This window comes from Protomyctophum parallelum (assembly GCF_964188405.1).
Source record: "Protomyctophum parallelum genome assembly, chromosome: 18".
NCBI classification, from domain to species: Eukaryota; Metazoa; Chordata; class Actinopteri; order Myctophiformes; family Myctophidae; genus Protomyctophum; species Protomyctophum parallelum.
Genome location: NC_139716.1, coordinates 10,475,027 through 10,496,485, shown reverse-complemented (window position 1 = coordinate 10,496,485; position 21,459 = coordinate 10,475,027). Strand labels below are relative to the sequence as shown.

Sequence of the window (21,459 nt, the reverse complement as noted above, 5' to 3'; positions counted from 1 at the left end):
ATATAATGTGTGGAATATTTTTGAAACAATTGAAACACAACCAGCACAAATCTTGTATGGGGGTCCCTGCCTGGCACAAAATCATTTCAGATGAGGGTCTGTGGCCGAATACATGTGAATTTGTCATCCTTGACATGAAAAAGATTGAGCTCTGTTTAAATGAGAATTAGAAAAGACACATTTTGAGACACACAGGAAAATCCTCAGTATTCATTTAACTCTGGCAAGTGTAAAACAATTACCCAAATGGTTACAGGTCCGTAAGATTTTCCTGTGCGTACAGTGACAAGCTGGATTCCAGATTCCAGACACTTTAGAGACATTTTTTTTAAACGGCGGATATATTTTAGATGTGAAGGGAGAAGAATTGTACTCACCACCATCTGAAGACGCAGCCGACTGAAAAAGAACATAGAGAGAAGACATTAGTGAGAAGCTGCCCTCATGACCTCGTCCTGCACTGAGACAAAGAATAGGAGCATTTGCTGGTGATAACAGTGTCGTCGCTCCAGACATCCCACCAGTTGCTCTGAGAGGTGTGTGTGTGTGACTGTGTGTGACGTGTGTGTGTTTGAGGAATGTGTGTCTGTGTGTGTGCTACTGGAGAGGGGCAGGACTTTGGGTCGCTAGCAGCACCAGGCCAAGCATTAATGTGCTTAGTGGGCGGACCTCTGATCTCTCACGCACACAAACACACAGCTGTTCACACCTCCAAAACCAGGACCCACCTCATCAAACACACACACACACGAACGAACACAGGGAAAAAAGCAAGAATATTCATGCTGACTGACTGGTATCACAGAACGGATTAGGGCCAATCAAGGCAGTGCTACTTGAGAGATGTCACCACAGGCAGTAATGGCCCACTTTTCACATGCTAATTCATGAGATGAGTGCTTTATAGGGCCTGTGGATATCAATGACTTAAAAGTCAATTAGGCCAAGTATCCTCGGTTGGGTGATATTTTTTATGTTCTAAATTATTTCTGAACCTCATGACATAATCCACTATCCAGAAATATATGCAGGTTGAAGATGCCACTTCATTTTGCCAGGCCATAAAGGAAAGGAGAGCTAATGACTGAAAACATTTTTATGAGAGGATAGGAGCGTCTTAAAGCTTGGTCCAAGAACAGCCTTTAGCAGTGCGTTTGGAGGATTCATGTGAAAAAAGGAGCCCGTTTCCAAAACAAGGTTTCTCTGTACTGCTTTTTCATTATTTTCAGCGTGAACGTCAAGGCAGATATTGTCTTCTGAACGAGGCATGCGTATAGCTGGTGCTCTGCTCTGAATTAGCCTGTTGCGTTAGCTTTGCAAAACAGATGCAGTGTTCTGGAACGATCAAAAGCAAGGTGAACTACTGCTGATCCCAATGAACTAAATACATTATTTAATCTCAGTGCATATTTTAGGTCTTCTTGTCATTATGAGCAGTGAGCACATAAAGGTTGCCCCTCTGCAAGCATCTTTTTCTCCAGCTCAGATTCATTTATAGTCCTTACTAATTAGTTACACTTCTGAGTGAGATCGGATCAGTGGCTGTTCAGTTTGATCAATCGGTTGTGGAACCCCCTCTTCAACCACGTGTACCCTAGCCTCCTTATTCTGGGCATGTTATAATAAGTAAGTAAATTATACACAGGTAAGTATTAAGTATAATGGGCATGCAGCATCTGTATTTTATATTAGGCGCACAATCTGTGATAATAGCCGATTTACAAGCTCACAATGCGTTGAGATGCAGCCCTTTGTCAAAACACTGTCACTCATCAACAAAATCAGCGATCTTCGGTGAGTGACACGGCTGTAAGAAAGAAGCTAGGCTTGAGTTGACCACATGTAAACGATGCGTCGGGACCCGCCTTCCCCTCCCCCTTCACCATAGACGGCTTACAGATGTAGACAAATAGACCACCGTTTACAACCCTGATGCAGCTACTGGGCCCAGCCCAGCCCACCACAGCAGCCCCCCGCCCCTCTTCTGTGGTGGCCGGGGCCTGTGCAGAAGAACTAAGGGTGGGTACTCAAAGAAACTAAAAGGAGACTGACAGAACAGAGAGAGAGAACACCCACTCAATACGCCTGTCCCCCTCGGGTACCTAAAAAAAGAAAGACAAGACCTCAAACCTTAAATGCATGCCGGCCTCGTGCGACACGGACAGACATCAGGCGGCACGACAAGACACATTTAAAGGCTTTGAATTAAGTGAAAGTCCACCCATGCCCCCACCCGCCCCCGCTGAAACCATGCAGTCACGAGAGTTTGGCCTCCGCCATCCAGATTTATTTCAAAAGATGTGCGACACAATCCGTCACTAGACGTATCCTGTTACTGTAACACAATGAAACTTCAGTCATTTGCACACACAAAAGAGTGGGAGGGTTACTGTAACGAAACACAACTGCTATTTCATGGGAAAATACCTGATCCTCTACATCATGTAGAGAAGATCACATGTGTGTCAGAGGAGAATTGTGTCCTTATGACACATAGTAATGACACAATCGTAATTTGTGTAAGGCTGGTGAAACATGGAGCAAGCGAAGGACATTTTGGAAAAAACTAAATTGATCTCTACTTGAACTGCTGCGTAGAATGGCGAGCAAAATGTTGACGAGATTAGAACAAAAATCACAGTGTGTTCTCAAGTTATAATGGCTATGTCTGAGTTCCTAACCACCTATACACTAGCATCCCTATTCTGGGCATGTCATACTGGCAATGTCAAAATTGGCCAAAAACAGGCTAATATTTGAGGAAAATGGCAGATCTTTATTGACAGAAATCTAAACAGTACAGGTATGTGAGTGTACAGTGTATGGCGGACGGACACACACACACACACACACACACACACACACACACACACACACACTGCTGTTTCCTTTCAATGAGACCAAAATGATGAGCCAGCAACACCATCACCCCGTCACGCAACTGGAAGCCCAGCTTCCCTTCCTCCGTTCACACCTCCACTGATGGGGCCGTGCCAACATGGGTGGCTTTGATCCCCTTTTGAGTGAAGGGTTGGACTTCACAAGGGGGGTGTATATTTTTTACAAGGGGGACCCCAACAAAATCCCTTTGAGTTGTTAGTGTTGTAATCAACCAAATGGGAGGAACTTAAGATGCAAGTCTAGTATCTTGGCAGCAGAGCTGAGTTGAGTAGGACTTGGCCATACAACTGGAAAATGCTATTTTGGACTTTATATTTCTGCACTTCTTCTCATATCATACATTTTTAAGATGATCTGAAGTGAGTGTGGTGACAAAAAAACACTATATTTTTAAGATGATCTGAAGTGAGTGTGGTGACAAAAAAACACTGTCATCTAATTACACATGCATGCACACACATTACCTGTTATTGTTACCGCTCTCACAGACAGTATTGTTGAAGAAGTAAGAGACTTTTCTCATCTTTTGGACTTGTTTAGACATGTGTAGAGGTTGAGATGCCCAGACACAGACCATCACATGAATACAGCCAAAACATTACGTCTTTTCTAACTTTGTTTTTACAAGTTGCCACAGACTCTCCCACCTACACACACACACACACACACACACACACACACACACACACACACACACACACACACACACACACACACACACACACACACTAATGCTAATGGAAACAAATTCATGTGAATCCTCTCTGCCTGACAAAAAGAAGCATTTGTTCAGTGGGTGGGAGAGAGAAAGAGAGAAGATAAAAGAGAGCGATTAGGTAATAATAATAATGACAAAAACAGATGACTTAACCAAAAACCAAATCAAAAATAAGTCCTCCACACACACCACAGACAAGAAAGGCGCTCTTCGTCGACAAGTAGCACGAGTTTACTTACACTGTTGCAGTACCAGCGTTTCTTGAAGGAAAGCGTCCTTTTGAGACTCATTGTTCTGTAGTCTGCTACAGCGGCAGCAGGCAGACAGATATGTGTGTGCGAGTGCATACCTGAACATTCCCCACCCAAAACTCCTGCTAACCAAGTCTGTACAAGTCAGAGAGAGAGGAAGAAATTTGACGAGGTACCGGTCAGAGAGGGTGGGAGGTGAGGGGTGGAGGAGGAGGAGGAGGGGGGGGGGGGGGGTGTTGAAGAAGGGAAAAGAGTTCCATTTCCTTACTCCTGTAGCTGTTGCTATGACAACCCACCCGACGAGGATACATACAGCCTCCGCCACAGCGGCGTGAAGGATTCAGATGAAGTAAAGCCTCCCTGCCGTACTAACGTTCAAAACACACTGGCCTTCCCCTCATTTTGTTTCCAGTCGTGGTACTCTAGTCTGTTTGCCTTCAACAGCACCACTGAGTCAATATAGATTGAAACCATATGAATTTTTGATTCAGCGTGATTAGTCAAATAAAGGGTTCCCCCTACGTGAACCGCCAAACTTCATCTCTGCTCGTCATTGCTCGTAGTGCCATTCAAGAACAACTGACTGATATCATAACATACAGCAGTAATATGGGACTGGCGTCAATGTAATGGTTTCAACAAGTAGTTTCCTTCATTACGGTGAAAAAAACAAAACAAAAAGAAAATTAGGTCTGAAAATAGGTTTCTGGCATTATCAGCCGTCTTTCTGCTTTCTTGGCAAACGTCTACGATCTGTGAGGAGATTGCACTCAACCAACTGTTATTCTAAAAGCACGGGTGGCCGAGTCCAAGGTTTTTCCCATAGCAAATGATCTAGCATTATCCTATGTTATTCACTCAATTATCTGGCCATTACAAAAGTTCCCCCCATAAATCCTTCAATTGCTTTACTGTTACAGGATTTGAACATATTGGATCACTTTGGATGATGTTTGTAATATGGAATATGGAAATCCTCCTTCAATGATTCCTTATTATCCTTAATAAGAGGATCCTTAATAAGACCGGGCACCCATTTTGGTGTCAGCATCATGTTATGCTTTAGCTATTTAAAAATAGCAGATCTACAAGCTCATATCGCGCCACCGAGTGGCGCGATATGAGCTTGTAGGTCTGCTATTTTTGAAAAGTCGAAGAGCGACTGACATTTCTAGAATCTGATCTCAGGTCAGAATGGGTTAATCAGACCAGTGTGTGTCCAGTGGAAACCTCGTATGAATCTGATCTCAGGTCAGAATGGGTTAAAGTGCATGACTTTAGGTGTTGCTCCAACTAATTTTCCACTAATTCTGGATGGTCTGTGCCACAGCCCACACGCAGACGCTCAGAAATAGAACCGGATTTTGACGCGGCCAATCAACGCCTCCAGTATGGCTTCATCATGCACGCGTGCCAGGACTATTTGTGAGGATGACAACTGACTGATCTGTGTCACCGAAGACGACGCTGAACATCATTTAGCACCAGACAATGTACTAATTAGCCTGTCACCCTGTTGCTGATCATTACTGTATCATATTTAATAAGAATGTTGCAGTTGATGAGGATATAGTCATTTTTCTTATAGACGGAGAGACTCAGCTTTGTCTGGTTGCGCAAACCTTTCCTTGCACCCCTCCCCAAAATGGGGAGGGGGTGCTGGTAATCAAGTCTGGCAGTGTGCTGCGGGTTCACGACGCCGACTGCCTTTATTGCATGTCACCCCCCATCTCTCTCCCAATTTCCTGTCAGCCTACTGTCTATCCCTTCATAAAAAATATAAAATAAAGGCGAAAGCGACAAAAAAAACATTAAAAAAAAAAAGAATTATTTATGTTGATTCATGATGAAAAAAAGAACGCACATAATCAAGAAAGCACTTCTCTACTCAAAAACATAATCGATAGAATACTCGAAAACATAACCAATAGAATAATGGCTAAGAAAATAATAATCTATACCGGTAGTTGCAGCCCTACTTTGTACCAAGCTGTTGCAGAAGGAAAATAATCTATGCCTGTAATCTGCAGAGGATTACAAAAATACTCCCTGAAAATAACATGATGAAAAAGCCTTGGCTGGAAGAGACTTCCGAGGGTGAGGGAGTGGCAACTGATAAGATGGAAGAGACATTTCTTCCTCAACCAAGCAAGGAGTGGGAGAGAGATGCAGAGATATAGTACAGAGAGAGAGAGAGAGAGAGAGAGAGAGAGAGAGTTATGAAACTCAATGGGCAACTTTCTGACTATAGATAGCAGACAAGACAACCTTGTGTTTGCTTTTCAGATTAATGGAGCTCCAACATGTTTTTTACTAGAAAATCTTGGTTGGCCGCAACCGAATACGCTTCGCTTAATGTGATGCAGAGGGACTGGAAATGGTAAACAACGGGAACACAATTATAGTGTCCCCCTAGACTTGCTATCAAGTCCAAGTAAGTCTAAGTGCTCACTGCTGTGTGGCGTTTATGACATTGCTAATGCCATTTGTATACTTGAACATTCATATACAACTGACCACATCATTTATGCATTACTGAGTGTACACCACAGGAAATAATGATACTTTGCAAACTGGACCAGAGTTTACTTTGCAAACTGGACCAGAGTTTACTTCGCAAACTGGACCAGAGTTTACTTCGCAAACTGGACCAGAGTTTGCCAAAACTGTACAATCTACCATATCTATTTTGGGATAATGTCCCCCCAGAATATAGATACCAGGGTTCAGTAAGACCCTGTTTCTCGAAACACACACATGCCTTTACTCGCCTAGGATCAACTCTGACTGTTTTTGTTTAGATTAGTTTTGCTTGAACACAAATTTGAACAATTTTATTTAGATAACATTTGATGTTTACCTGGTATCCTATGTTCTTTTTGTGTCATGTCATTGATGACATTTTGGCTGCCTGCTCCAAACACCACGAAGAACACTCTGCATGTGTCAATTTTTCCATGCTTCCTTTCCTTTATTCCATTACTTATCCCAACCTGGAAATTATTCAAATCAAATTCCATACTGCTTATGTATGAACCGTGTCAAATGGACTGTACTGTACAGTTCATACGCGTTACTCTGATTTTGCACTTGTAAGTCGCTCTCTGGATAAGTCTAAATTGTAAATTGTTAATCTCCCTGATAACTTCAATCCAAATCTAACCAATCCATCATCCATCAATTAATCAATGAGACTGGGAGAAGTAGACTAAAGCCATGAATTCTGGCAACAGTTCAATCAACTATTAGGTTAGCAGAGCTGCCAACCTGCACACATTTTGTGTACCAACCACGCAATTCTAGGTGTCTATACGCCTAGAATTGCGTGGTTGGTACACAAAATGTGTGCAGGTTGGCAGCTCTGGGTTAGGTGTAATCCTCTCAGCAAACACAAGGGTTGTTCAGGTTCGAATTGTATGCCCAAAAGGAAGGGGAGCATTGTCGCTGTATAATTCATCTCCTAATCTCCATGATCGGCACTAATCTAGTACTTCAAGCTAGTTAGCCGCAGCAGATGGAAGCGGCTCCTGTCTGGATTTGAGAGACATTAGAACAACAAGCATGCATGTGTCTGTGTGTGTAAATGTGTGTATAGCTGCACGTGTGTGTGTGTGTGTGTGTGTGTGTGTGTGTGTGTGTGTGTGTGTGTGTGTGTGTTAGCCACTTGGTGGTTGATAACAGCACTAACAGGGAGTGTTAGCATACCTCGGAAGGGAGATGTTTACTTTTCTACTTGCTGCTGCCCTACTTCTTGCAGGTCCAAGGGCTTGGCGCTGCTGAGGCTAAAGTTATGAATTATAATGTTACACTTGAACTGCCATCCTGTTTTAAATGTTCTATGTGTACTATGTGCCTTTTTACTGTGTTTTTGTGTTTCATGTTACCTGCCTGTGTTATGCCTTTGCTGTAAACCAAATCGCCCCACGGGGACAAACAAATAAATGAACCTGAACCTGAAATGGAACTAACCTTTTATTTTCTACCTTACCACATTGTTATATTAACTCCAGGCACGGTTATGCTCAGCTCACCTCATGCTCTGGCCCCCCCCGTCACCCGTTGCCAAAGTAAACATTTTAGCAACAACCCATGAATGTAAATTGTCAACGGAATGATAATTCCTTTGGGCACGACGATGGGGAGAATAAAATATAAAATACTAGATATGCTACACTTAAAAGTTCTATCCCGTCACCGAACCCCCGCCACCCAAACCCAACCCCCCCGACCTCATTCATTATCATGGCAACAACACAAAAAAAGAGAAGGGTGCAATCACTTAAAGCCCGGAGGGGCTGAGACGAGTCAACCACATAGATGCCGCCACTCCCTCATCCTGCCTCTCACCAGAAATGGACTTTCCAACCTGAAACCCAACACTTATAATTAGTCTTGTGATTCCCTCCCCCCCCCCCCCCCCCCCTTTGCTCCACCGAAATAACTTTAAAGAGAGAAAAAGAGAGGGCTCAACATGAAGCTGCACTAACCAACGCTGTTGGAAGTCTCCAAGTGCGTTGGGGGGGTTTTGCTGTATTGTATGAAGGGCCGGTTGTCACTACTAGGCCTGTCACGACGATCATGCAATTTTACTTGATGATTAGGTGTCACACAAATCGTTGCGATTAAGGATTTAATTGTGTTTTTGCCATTGGACATTGGAACATATAAATTACATTTCTGTGAAATGGCTTTTCTGTGCCATTTCTGTGAAATGGCATTGGACATTGGAACATATAAATACAAATGACATTTCTGTGAAATGGCTTTTAGGCATCATAAACAAAGGTTCCACAGGGCAGATATAACAAATATCCTACGTAAATAAACAAATAAATGTCTAACATATTGAATAACTTTATACTGAAGTAAAAATAGCAGATCGGCTGATCTACAAGCTCACAACAAGTTGCAATGTAAAGCATTGTGAGCTTGTATATCGGCTATGTTTGTGTAAACACAAACATTGTCCATTGAATGCCATTGACAATGAATGGCCAGTTTTGAGTGTTTGTGCAAACACAAACATTGAATGACATTGACAATGAATGGCCAGTTTTGAGTGTTTGTGTAAACACAAACATTGAATGCCATTGACAATGAATGGCCAGTTTTAAGTGTTTGCGAAAACACAAACATTGCATAAACACAAATAATAAGACAAAAGTGTGGACGGAAATTGTGACTGGCCGGAATGAGATGATGTATGATCATAAGAGCACCCCTCACTTCACACAGGTGTGATTTTTATGTTTGGAACTGACTTTATTTTTTTTGCTCACCCCCTATAAACAGCTATAGTGTAGATTTTGTCTGAACACAAACATGAAATGCCATTGACAATGAATGGAGAATTTACGCCATATGTGTCTGAGCAAATCGGCTGTCGGGGTATCCGGAGAATTCGCCAGTTTTCCGACTCGCCGCGGTTTAGTGCATTTTAGTTTGACTTCACCTTCATTTAAATTGAATTGAGAAAGAGAGAGAGAGAGAGAGAATAGTTGTTTAGAGTTTACACTAGATGAAGTAGGAATGCTAAAGTTTAAACACCAAAGTACTGAAACAATGTAATTCATTAGTAAACAATATCCTGAAATATCATTGGTAGCCTACTATATTGGTATTCACACCTTTTGATCATCATCTAGCTGACCATTTCATTGCACAAAATAATTTGATCACTTTGGAAATGAACTATAACATCTGTGGGTTTGACATACACTGATGAAGACAGCATGTTAGCATAACGATGAAGACATTGATGAAGGATGTTCAATGCAGCAGGTTGGAAAACTGGCGAGTTCTCCAGTATCCGCTGGTATGTCTGCGGGTATGTCTGTCGTTATGTCTACCGGTATGTCTGCGGGTATGTCTATGGGTATGTCTGTGGGTATGTCTGCGCGTATGTCTACCAACCAAGGTGCCTGGACCGCTGAGCCACGGCCCAGGCAAGGGACCACTATTGTCGGTGACGTAACTAAGGTATGTTTCAAGGTCGGTATAAGGTCAATATTCAATAATGGGTCTAAAGGATTTAGAACAGCAGTTGTGTTAGACATTACGGGCTGTATTTTGTGTGTCTTAAGTACCAGGTCTTATTCCCTAACAACTTGAGTAAACTAAAGACCTGGAGGCGCGATCAATGCCATTTGGCTATTCTGAGTGGCCAAAGAGCATTGATCACGCCTCCAGGTCTTTAGTTTACTCAAGTTAGGGAATAAGACCTGGTACTTAAGACACGCAAAATACAGCCCTACATGTCTTATTTTTATCGTTTTATTGGATGATTTACGATGAATAGAGCGCCGCTCACTTGGGTGTGATTTTTCAATATAGAAACGGTAGTGCAAAAATAATTGTGATGATCTCAAACTCAAGTAATTATGATCAGGCGTTTATGTAATAATTGTGACAGGCCTAGTTGTAAACCACCATTGAACATCTTTCTGGATGTGGAACAAACAGGTCAGACCGTAGCTCTCCAAATGAACTAGTCACCTTCAGCCACTTCCCCCACATCAATGTCAGTGTCCTGAGTCTCCTGCATGACCTTATGGTCTGGCGCTTAATCTTTCTGGTCATACTGGGAACCTAAGCTGGCTGGGTGAGATTGGGTATACCCACTACTCAGGGTGGGGGTTAAATTCAGCCCCCAGGGCAATAGGGGCTAAAGCATGCCATTTTAGTCCCCACGGGTATTTGACAGGAACAAGTTTAGGGCGACTCTCACATGGTCAAAAATAGATGCTTCAGAATGGAAATGGATTGCTTTGAATCTATGCATGGAGGGAAGTTGAGATATTTACACAAGCGCCTAAATGTACTGTCGAGTAGGCTACATCTCTTGGCAACTCTATAATAGTGGTTCTCAAAGTGGGGTCCAGGGACCCCCAGGGGTACCTGAGGGAGTTCCAGGAGGTCCCCAGCTAAATGATAGTTTGGAACCAAAGGGACCATTATGGGTCTGTAACTCAGATAGTGTACAAATTTTGGTACATTTGGATCCATTTGTACACTCTCAGAGTTAAAATAACATTGATTTTACAATATAAATTGGGGGTCCCAGAGATACAAATGCCATTAAATGGGGGTTCGTAGAATAATGCATTTCAAACTGGGGGTCCTTGAAATTAAACGGGTTGAGAATCCCTGCTAGAGCCGGGAAAAATCTTCTCTTATGGGGGTCCCTGGCATACATTTTCAAATGGGGGTCCGCGGGCTAATTAGTGTCAATTTGGGGGTCCTTGACATGACATTTTTTGGGAACCACTGCTCTATAACCCTTTAATATAAGCCAATAGGTAGTATCCATTGTGAAAGCACAATGGATTGTGTCAAACACAGGTCGTAACCACATAATAACTGGCAGGAGAATGCACTTTCACTTCATTACATTTGCGTTACTCCGGATACAGGATCAGATCATGAATACTAAACAGCTACAGTCAACCTACAGCAAGTAGGTCGGCATAGTAAAATAAATAAATACATACAGTACTATTCTTTATTTCAGTACGTTGATAGTGGATGGAAAGGTTCAAGAAATGGCTCTCTAGGGAAAGTTGGCGTTTAGGCTGCCAGAGCAAAGCTCAGTATATCAATCCCTCGCCACAGTGATGGGGGGAATAACTTGGCTGCCCCCCTCCAATAGCCATGTTTATGACTTCCACGGTGCGAGGGAGACGAGACCTTGGCAGGGTCTCGCAGCGTGCTGCTGCTGTGCCAAAGACGAGGCCAAAATAATACCAACCACCGCACTCACTCTCCTACACGGAACCCTCAGAGTTCAACCAACACTCCAGGTTTTACTGTGTAGCCTGGCTGGAGCCCGCTCCAGTTAAAGACGAGACGGTATACCTCTGACTCAATGTCATGGGGAAGTTCGTGCCTGAACAAGAAGGCTCCATCTGCAGGTGTGTGTGTTAAATGTGGCATGCAGCCCGGCAGTGTCTCAGACATGTCCAAACTGTTCCCTGGAGGTGATAAAGCAGTTCCGCCATTCCGTGCCATTCCTCGTTGAGCAACCACATGTCTTATTGGCCGCATTCACTTTCAGTGAAGCAGCGGAATTTAATAATAGCACGGATAAGGAAGGCAAACAGTTGTGTGTTTAGATTTGGGTGTGATTCAGTTGCGAGACATTTTGTTTTTGGATGCCATTTGAAAGCCTGGCATGGCACTGCATGTCCTATAGCTAAATAACAAAGGGCAATACAAGAGCTACTGTACATGGGCCATGGCCAACTAACCAGATTGTGTCATGTTACAGTACACATCAATGAGGCAGTCCCTCGTTGGTAGCTGGTGTCATAAGTGACTGTGACTACATCATCCAGTGGTACTTTACTGTATACGCGGTGGTACATAATAACAAAACCAACACACATGGCAAAGACTCCAACGTGACAGCCTCTGGATAGAAGTGGCCGGGCAAAGAGGTATTTCCCGTGGTTATGGTTTGGTCAAACGGCAAGCTCAGCAACCACATTCACATCTGGTCAACTGGTTATTGCTCGCCTAATATGTATTCGTACCCCGAGCAGCTGACCAATCAACTAACTGCATATAAAGTTTTACTCTGTTTAATGTACTTTTTCCCAGCTGGTGGTGGTGGGCTGGGAGCCCAACAACAGCCTCTTTAATTGCAATTGAAAAAATCTAAAAAAAGAGAGAGAGAAAAACAAAACAGGCTCTGTAGCAGGAGGGGGGGGGGGATCATAATGAGCACAATTATAAAATGCTAAACTGCTTGCTCTTTGCATCCCATAAGGATGTTTCAGAAGCACAACTGTCCACCCACACCCTGTCTGTCATCACAGCCCTGTGATGACGGCAAGATAAACATGTTCTCTTGCCTGTGCCGCTAATCCCCCCAAGAATACACCGTTCCAGCTCATCTCCTCAAGTTACAAGCCTCCACATCAAACATGAAAGCGTGGAATGCATACCCAAAGAATACATTAAAGGAAATAAGACCAAGTCAAAAAAAAAAAAGTGAGACAAATTACCGAGACAAATTACCATCTGTGTAGCACAAACAACAAGGTACACAAAGGCATAAGTCGGTTATTTGAAGGAAGGGAAATGATTAAGCTGTGTGGTGATTCACAAGGATAGAATAGGCATATATACAGTAGCAAACCAAGAGGGGCAGAGCAAAACTATACTATACTATACTATGGTCTGTTACACAGTCACCTGAAAATATCATCCCATATATCTCTTCTTCTGTTCACTGCGACTGGGGGCTTGAAACCATCTGATGACAAAAATCCAACACAATCTCGAATTTGTGCACACGCCAAACACAAACACAACTCTCCCCAACCGACGTCAATTCATTTTGAAATGGGTCACTCGCAGAGTGAGCAACAACACAGAACTGTATTTTACACAGTAACTATGTGAACCGCTCAACCGTAACTTAACTCCTGATGGACGGACGACCAAGAGCCATCACAGTCCACTACTTCACAAAGACTCTTTTGGTATAAACTGTGTGCATCTTAATTGGGAGCCACTGTGCATCCTGACATTGAAGCCTCACTGTATTTGTTGCTGTATGGTATACAGCAAGCACAGTGTGTCACGCAGCATGCATGGGAGATCAGTTGGCACTGGGCAAAACATTCCTCTGACAGACCACACAAGCTAACCACTGTACGCCACTCAGTCTCTCTACAACAGGGGCCACAAAGAGCCCAAAGATGGAAAAAGTAGCCGTTGCAGAAAAAAAGGACAATTTAATACACATAAAGACGGCGTCACTCGAGTCGAGGAAGAATTAATTTAAAAGGCAAAATGATAAATGTTGTGGAAAGAGGAAAGAAACCCCTCTCTCTCTACTACAATTTGACCATGAGACTTACAGAGTTGAGAGTTAAAGTTTGTTCCATGTATGGTGCTGTCGCTTGGCTCGTGCGCTTGCGGCTCGACTTCAGCGATGCTCCCCACGCCTGGTGCGTGTAAACGGGTCCATCCGAGAGTGCCCCCCGTACGCGGTGCACAGCGATGTGTCTGTGTTCGCCGTTTAGGAGGAACGGAGCCCCAAAGCTCAAAGCGAGGTGGAAATAGGAGGAGAAAGGAGCGTGCAGGAGAGATGAAGATCCTGACAGCTACTGGGAGTTCAAAAGCTCCCTCTCCCTGCTGCCGCTTCCTCTCTCTCTCTCCCTCTCTCTCTCTAGCTCGCCCGCCCTGCGCTCTCACTCATTCTCTGCTGTGTGAACTCCCTCCCTTTCTCTCCTGTCTAAATAAGCTCCTCTCTCTCTGCCTCCATCTCTCCATCTTCATTCCTCCATAGTTACTGATACGCCCACATAGTAGATCCCTTTAGCCGCGGGTGTGCTACTTAATGCCTCCGCACACAGTCGCACACCTAGGAGGGGAATGGAAACCACAGTTGTGGAATCAGAGATGGCAGAAACCAAATCACAGCTTACATGAAAACCTATTGCAAGGATTTTTTAACTAATGCTATTATTGTATACCGTTTACCAATCACCAAGACTGGGGATAGGGACACCATATTTTCAGCCACCCAAACCAGGACCAGGCTTTAATGAATGAATATGTCGTTCGTGCGTGCCCATTTACAGAATGCACGTTTACTCATGTGTATAACATAATCCATCATAAGCGTTGAGTTCAACATGCAAATCATTGTTCAAGTTTTGTTATAGGTGTGAGCACTGAGCAAATAAATGAACAGAACATGATAAATCATCTCTGACCGCTGAAAATAACCATTATTTAAATAGTGGTAAAAACTGGGACAATTTGGTTGTGAATGCCTGAAAACCGGGACTATATTATTGTTTTAGAGATATTCGTCAGGACTCGGAACACAGCTTCAAATCTGGACAATTTTGCGGCCACCAGTGGCGTCGTTCCTCAGAAGTTCCTGACATATTTGCACACAGTGTTTGTCTGCCGAGTGCTCTCATGGAGGCGATGAGGCCTGCGATAAGGGGGATGCGGGGGGGACGTGACGGACGTGCAGCAGCGATCTGACAAGCTCTGTGCAGAAGAGGGTAAATACGGAGCGTCACGTTCTTCGACATGCCCAAGAAGCATTAAAGGGGATCTGACAACAAACGGCTCAGCATGCCGACATCAAGCACACTCCTCCTATCGCATCAGCAGCAATGACAGAAAACACACACGAACACACAGAGTGAGATGAGAGTCTACGTGGTAGAGTCTCTTCCTCTGTTGAAGCAGAAAACCAGAACAAACACAAATGAAATGACAATTTGAGATTGTATGGCTCTGGCTTAGCCATTGTAGGCTGCAAAAGTACTATGTGTCATCACAGCTCACAGCCTTCATAATGTGGATTAAAAAAAAATAACAAGCGTTTTGCGATTTACCAAGCTGGCTGTTTTGACTCAAAGCAACATGACAACAGGACACATGCGTTTTCTTCTATAGCTTCCCTTGGTTCCCTATGATCAGGCAGTGTGAGGCCACATCCTGGGGTTATCTGCAGGCCAGGGGACTGGCCTAAGCACTGCTGCTGGTGGACCCTAAGAATGTCCAGTCCCACGGTGTCCTTGTGACTCCAGATGCACACGTTTACGGGGAGCTTATCATCACACACTTCTCTGATAGACACACAACTTGAGAGTAGTGAAAACATCCTTCACCACCACAATATACACAATCTGTACAGGCTGCAAATTGACCGGTTTCTGCGAGCAGCGATTTTGACAGTTACAGTATGTGCAGCTGACGGTAATGTTAATTGTGACGTGTGTTTCTTTATTGTATACAGGAGTTGAGAACACCTAAATGGAATACACCCACAATGTTATTACTTCTGTGACGCAGGTCTAATAGTTGCACTATTATTTTATATGCTTATAAATTATATTACACTGTCTGGTTGGTACCACAAAACCTGTCTATTCACAAGTCATTACCTGCTAATGTTATTGATCTTGGTCGGAGAGGCTTTTTAAATGTGCATTTTCTGACCTCTGGCTGTAAACCCAAGATGAAGGTCAGCCCTTGAAATAGGAGTTGGGGGTGGGGGGGGGGAATTGATAGGTGAGGACATAATGGCCTAATGGCCTTCGGCAAACATAAAACACTCCCTGCCATGTTATTTCCTGAAATGTATAGGACTGTAAACGGCGGCTCTCATTTGGATACGGTTTGAGTAGCTATAGGGGTTCTACACAATGAGAAGTGTGAGTCTGGTGTCCAAAAACGGAGAATAAAAACATTGGAATTTGGAAAGCTTCATTTGTGGCTTCAAGACACTTCTTTTCATGGCAAAAGGGTCAGGGAAATCCATACGTTTTTCCGTTTGACATTACAAACTGGAGCATTGCTGAATTTATTAAAAACACAACTAATCTAAATTATTTAATGGAAATCATCAAGGAGCAGGCTTTGTTTGTTTTAGGCCTAAAACAAACATTTTCATTTTAAGATCAACTAAATCTTTAAAACTATTTGAAGCAGAATAAACAGACAAGAGAAATTGCACAGATTACAAAGCATTCCAGCATATTCCTAACCCAATGTGAGGGTACATGTCACTACACAAATCATCATAATCACGGATGTTAAATGTTAAACCATAAATGCACCAAACCGTATAGCTCAACCAATGGACAGAAATAATAAAATACAGCAGCAAGCTGCAATTATGGGTCCATCAAGCAGATGGATGGATGGGTGGAAGGACGGATGGACGGACAGACCACAGTCTGACAGTAAGGACTGCCGGGCTCGTTAGAAAACAGAATGCAACGATGCATGGTATAAAACAAGAATTAAGATGGGCTTGTGTTGTGGTAGTGTAACTGACAGTGACTTCCCTGTGGATCTCATATGAAGATCATATTGATCTTACGTTGATTCTTGGAGATTATGAATAGAGGGTATGCGTGCGACATCATCAAACCCGGAAATTATGCAGGAATGCCTACTGACTGGCAAAATAAATACTTTCTGGCCTTGACAACCCATACATCCACACAGAAAAGTCCTATCTGATTGCATTAAACAACGTTAGACAATGTTAAACTCACTTTGCCTGTTGCTTTGCCACTCGATGTGCCATTCACTTTAAGCATGCGCATACCCTCTATTCTAAAAATGTGAAAATATAGTATATTCACACAAAAACAAGAAGGGAAAGAACAACAGTGTGGCTCCCATGTGGTGAAATGGAGGAAGTACTTCCATGGCCTACTGGCAGTATGCATAAGACATTTGGCACTGCTCAGTCCAGTGGTTTGCAAGATTAGCCCCAGACAGAGACTCGTAGACAGACTCACTCACAGACCGTCTCCACAGACCCTTTTCTAGATAGCTCAAGCCATCTTGTTTGCTGCACTTGAGAATTGTCTGCTGGCTTTGCAAAAGTATTATGTAGTTTCTCAACATTGTAAAGACTCCTATTTGTAGTTGTACATGGATTTCTGTGTGCATGTTCTTGTGATGTGTGTGTGCCTGTATGAGAGAGAGAAAGCGAGAGAGAGAATAATAAAAGAGGGGCCACTAATATGAGAATGTGAGCATGTAATTCAGTCGCTCTGAGCACAGCAGTGCTCATTAGCAAGGCCAAACAAACAGGGCCATGCCTCTTGCCCACACAAAGACCACTTTGTGAGCCACCCCTCGCCGCAAGTGTGGCACCGACTACAGAATTCAAGGCAACGGAAATGAAAGGTTGAGAGTGCTGAGAGTGGAACAGAACAAGAAATGGGGGATGTTTGGGCCAAATACACATTTGTCAAACTGAACTTCGGCAGCTGTCATTAACCTTCCCTTTTTGAGTACGTCATTGTACCCAAAAAATATCTGATCTACAAGCTCACAATGCATTGTGTTGTGAACAACAGAACAATCGTCCTTTAGATCTCTGGGGGACAGAAGAGTTTCAAGACACTGTGCCTACCTCAAGGTCGTCCAACGATCGTGCTAGGCTGATACGCTTAGATGAACGGCGGCTAGACGCACGGACGGCAGTCGTGCCCCAAAACCTGGAGCCCTGTTGGAGATTCCAGAGAAACAAGTGTTGGTGGCGAGATGACTGATCCGGCTTTGTGTTCAATCTGTCCTACATATAGTGATAGTTACACACATTATATACACATGCATATGGTATGCTTAATTCATATTACTTACAGTTTGGGAAATCAATTCTACAACATGAAAACATTGTGTATACACCGGGGCGGGTATACAGTATATTGAGATTTTTCATGTTGACAGATTTTAGAGCGAAGATGAGTGTACTATAGACCGAACATGGAAAAGTGGTGCAAAACTGAAAAATGAATTAGAAGAAAAATAAATATATAATTTAATTTTAACAGTTTAACAGCACACCACGAGGCTGGGATGGTTATCTCTCTTCATGTCACAATCCAACCCTAACCCAATTTATAATTATGATGGAGAATCTAAACCTAATGTTTTCAGCCAGAATAAAGAATAGAGGATCATTATCACGGTATCACATGGGCTATACCCGGTAATTTGCTCAGTTTCCTGTGCAAGATTGTCACTGTTATGGATGAGCACATGCTGCGCGGACCTACTCATGACTCCGTCAGACTCACTCCCACTTAATGTGAACAGGCAGTTTGTTTTCAATATGCCTGGTCAGAAACGGAGAAAACGCCACTGAATTGTGCAAATATTTCCCCACTCACACAAATAAATCTCAGAATAGAATGTCAACACTACTGAGAATGTATAAAATAAACGCATAATATAAACACTGAAAGAGTCCTAACATAGCCCCAAATTAATGTATGCATTTCAGTTTAAACAGAAGTAATGAGAAAGCTATCAAAATCTATAAGAGAGTATCATTTGCAATGTCCTAGATCTGATAGATCTGATAGAGATAGCTACCATTACTCAGACAGATTCATTTTTTATCAACACTAGATAGCAGCACAGGGACATCTTGTGGCCATGGAGGAAAACAACACTCTCCTATATGAATATTGACATACAACAGGTGCCTGGTTGGGAGCTTACTGAGTGTTGAAATGGCAGTATTGCGTTTCATATAGGTTTCCTCGAAAACAAGTGAATACCCTTTCACAGTCTGGGAACTCAAAACCCAGTGACCATAAATGCTTCCTGTGGCAAAACATTAAAGTGAAGTGAAGCCCAGAAACAGATGTTCTATTCTCTGTGTGGCCAGGAAGGAAAACACAACACAGAAAATTGTATGTATAAAAATAGTCGAGTACTGACTTTGTTATTGCGCAACTTTCCACTCTGCTCTCCTTGGAATCCGTTGGCCCATTCTTCTCTGGAATGAAACATTAAAGATTCTGCTGACTGATACCGGTCCGAAGGTATCTGGCTCATGGCCGGCGGTAGGACGTTATTGCAAGAACTGGACCAGTTGGTACCGGATACTCCCAGGGAATCGGCATCTCCGTCACGGCCTCTCGGCCGCTTTGTCTTAGAGAACCACTTCTGGCTACTTCTCAGAGGCCCTCCCAAGAAGTTCTGCTTTTTAATACCCAAAGGTGGAGGTGGCGGCGGGGGTTTGAATTGAAACTCAAGCCTGGGTGGAGGGCCTCCGTAGAGGCTTGTCAGAGAGTCTGGACCGTGTAGAGACTCTGAAAGGGAATGTGTGCTGCTGATACTGCCCTTGGGATTAATATCAAAGATCTGTACATTCTGGGCGAGGGTTGCCGGGCCGACGTCTTCAGTGGGAAGATAATCCCATGGACAGCTGGGGAGATGTCCCCCAGGTTGGGGTCTGGGGGCAGTAGGGAAATCCCTGTCGGCTCTCTCCTCAGGGGGGGAGGAGTTGCCGATGCCGCTGTCTACGTTGCTGCTGGCACTGCCCTGCTTGCCAGTACTGCTGTTCTCCTCCGCCTGCTGGTGGGCCTCGGTATCAAGCTTAACTCTGAGCCTCTCCACAGCCTCCCCCAGGTTGCTGTACAGGACAGACACAAAATGGAGGACGTCCGGGGGGGTGTGGGGAAACTCCAGGCAACCCACGGCATCCGGATCCGGGGTGCAGTCAAAGCTGAAGCGTCCGGCGATGGCCAGGTGGTCGTCGTGTTTTGCCAACTCGGGATCGATGTAGAAAACGTGGCAGGATGTCCTCAGAGGGCCGTCCTCTGGCACACAGCCACTGGAGGCGTGCGCCGTGGTGACCAGGCAGAAGAAGCGGCTGTCCTCGGCACACACTGCCCCCAAGACCAGGTTCTCAGCAGGGAAGGCAGCCAGAACTGCCCCTGCATCGTCACAGAGACGCACACAGTCAAACATGATCTTCATCGTCACAAGGGTGTGAGTGTCCTGCTCGGTGCCCAACTGTCGTATTCGCTCACGGATGGCTTGTAAGCAGACCTCGTCTGGCTCTGCAGTGTCCAGGGTCAGTTCTGTGGAGCTCAAGTAGCCCACCACCATGGTCATGTTCAGAATGCTCCAATCTGGATTCAGCTCCTCCGGATCCGTGTAAAAAACAGAGTCTCTATCCTCCACCTGAACAGTTTCATCCTTTGACAGTTTGACCTCAGCGCTCCAGTTCTGCGACCAGTGGGACAGATCAGGCTCGGACACTGGCCTCGGCTTGGCTTCGCTTCCATGGCCTGAGTTAGAGCACGAGTGACCGGAATGGTCCGAAATGGTGCGGAAAATTCCCACCTTCTGGAGAAGTCCTTTTCTGTCACTAATTCCAAACTCCCCATTACTAAGGATGGTGTTATCCATGGTCTGGTCTTCAACTTGCACAATCAGCTGCAATGGCCCTTTGCAGGTGCCAATGAGCTGCACCACAGACTCATGTGTTGCCATGGACATGTCTGTTCCGTTGACAGACATGACGTGATCGCCTTGTCGAAGTCCAACCTGCTCAGCGGGGCTCCCTTCCAGGACGCCACTCAACACACAGGGCCCGTGCCCCGAAATGGTAAAGCCGTATCCTGTCCGACCACGGACGACCTCGACTGCCCTGAACTCCCCAGCGATGTTTAAATCCAAACGCCTCCTTGCGCCCTCGGGCTGTCCAAGCATCCGCATCTTGGCCAGTGGCGTTTGCAAATCCAGAGTGTGGTGGGAGCAGTAACACGTTGGCGTCTTCTCATTGCTAATGCAAATGCATTGTTGTCGTCCTAAATGTATAGTAGACACAAAGAGAGAAAGAAGCTGCAGTTTACAAAACTTAGAAATATAGCCTTTCTGAGTTGTGCCATGATGTTTGTTTATTTATATTTGTTTGTCACATGAAAAGGGGAAACAAGACAGAAAAATCTACAAAATAGCATATCTACAAGCTGAGAGCTTGTAGATATGAGAGCATTGTAGCATGGGTGGATCAGCTATTATATATTTAAAAAAATGAATTTATTCATCAAAATCATCATACAATAAATATACTGTGTATACTCAATAATTGTTCTTACAGACATAAAGGCCCATGATAGCTATTGTACTTTTGAAATAGATAATTTAATTGAACAAGCACAAAGCCCCTCTGGCAGCTTGTAAATTAGGCCGCTGGTCCATCCCTCTCAGCCCACTCACTGCCCCAAACACAGACCAGCTGGCCCCTTCCCCAAGAACACAAACCAAAGCCTCTCTCTCTCTCTCTGCTCC

General features: G+C 44.1%; 1 protein-coding gene across 1 annotated transcript in view; it reads right to left on the bottom strand.

The window, feature by feature from the left end:
• Positions 1-20,971, bottom strand: part of rgs12a (regulator of G protein signaling 12a) — a 49,452-nt gene extending 28,481 nt beyond the window's left edge. The window contains exons 1-3 of the mRNA XM_083788487.1: positions 19,096-20,971; positions 17,780-17,872; positions 378-399 (exon numbers count right to left, since the gene is read on the bottom strand). Coding sequence (XP_083644613.1) covers positions 378-399; positions 17,780-17,872; positions 19,096-20,883 — 1,903 coding nt within the window. The 5' untranslated portion in view covers positions 20,884-20,971. The remainder of the gene's footprint in view (positions 1-377; positions 400-17,779; positions 17,873-19,095) is intronic.
• Between the last annotated feature and the right edge of the window lie 488 nt (positions 20,972-21,459).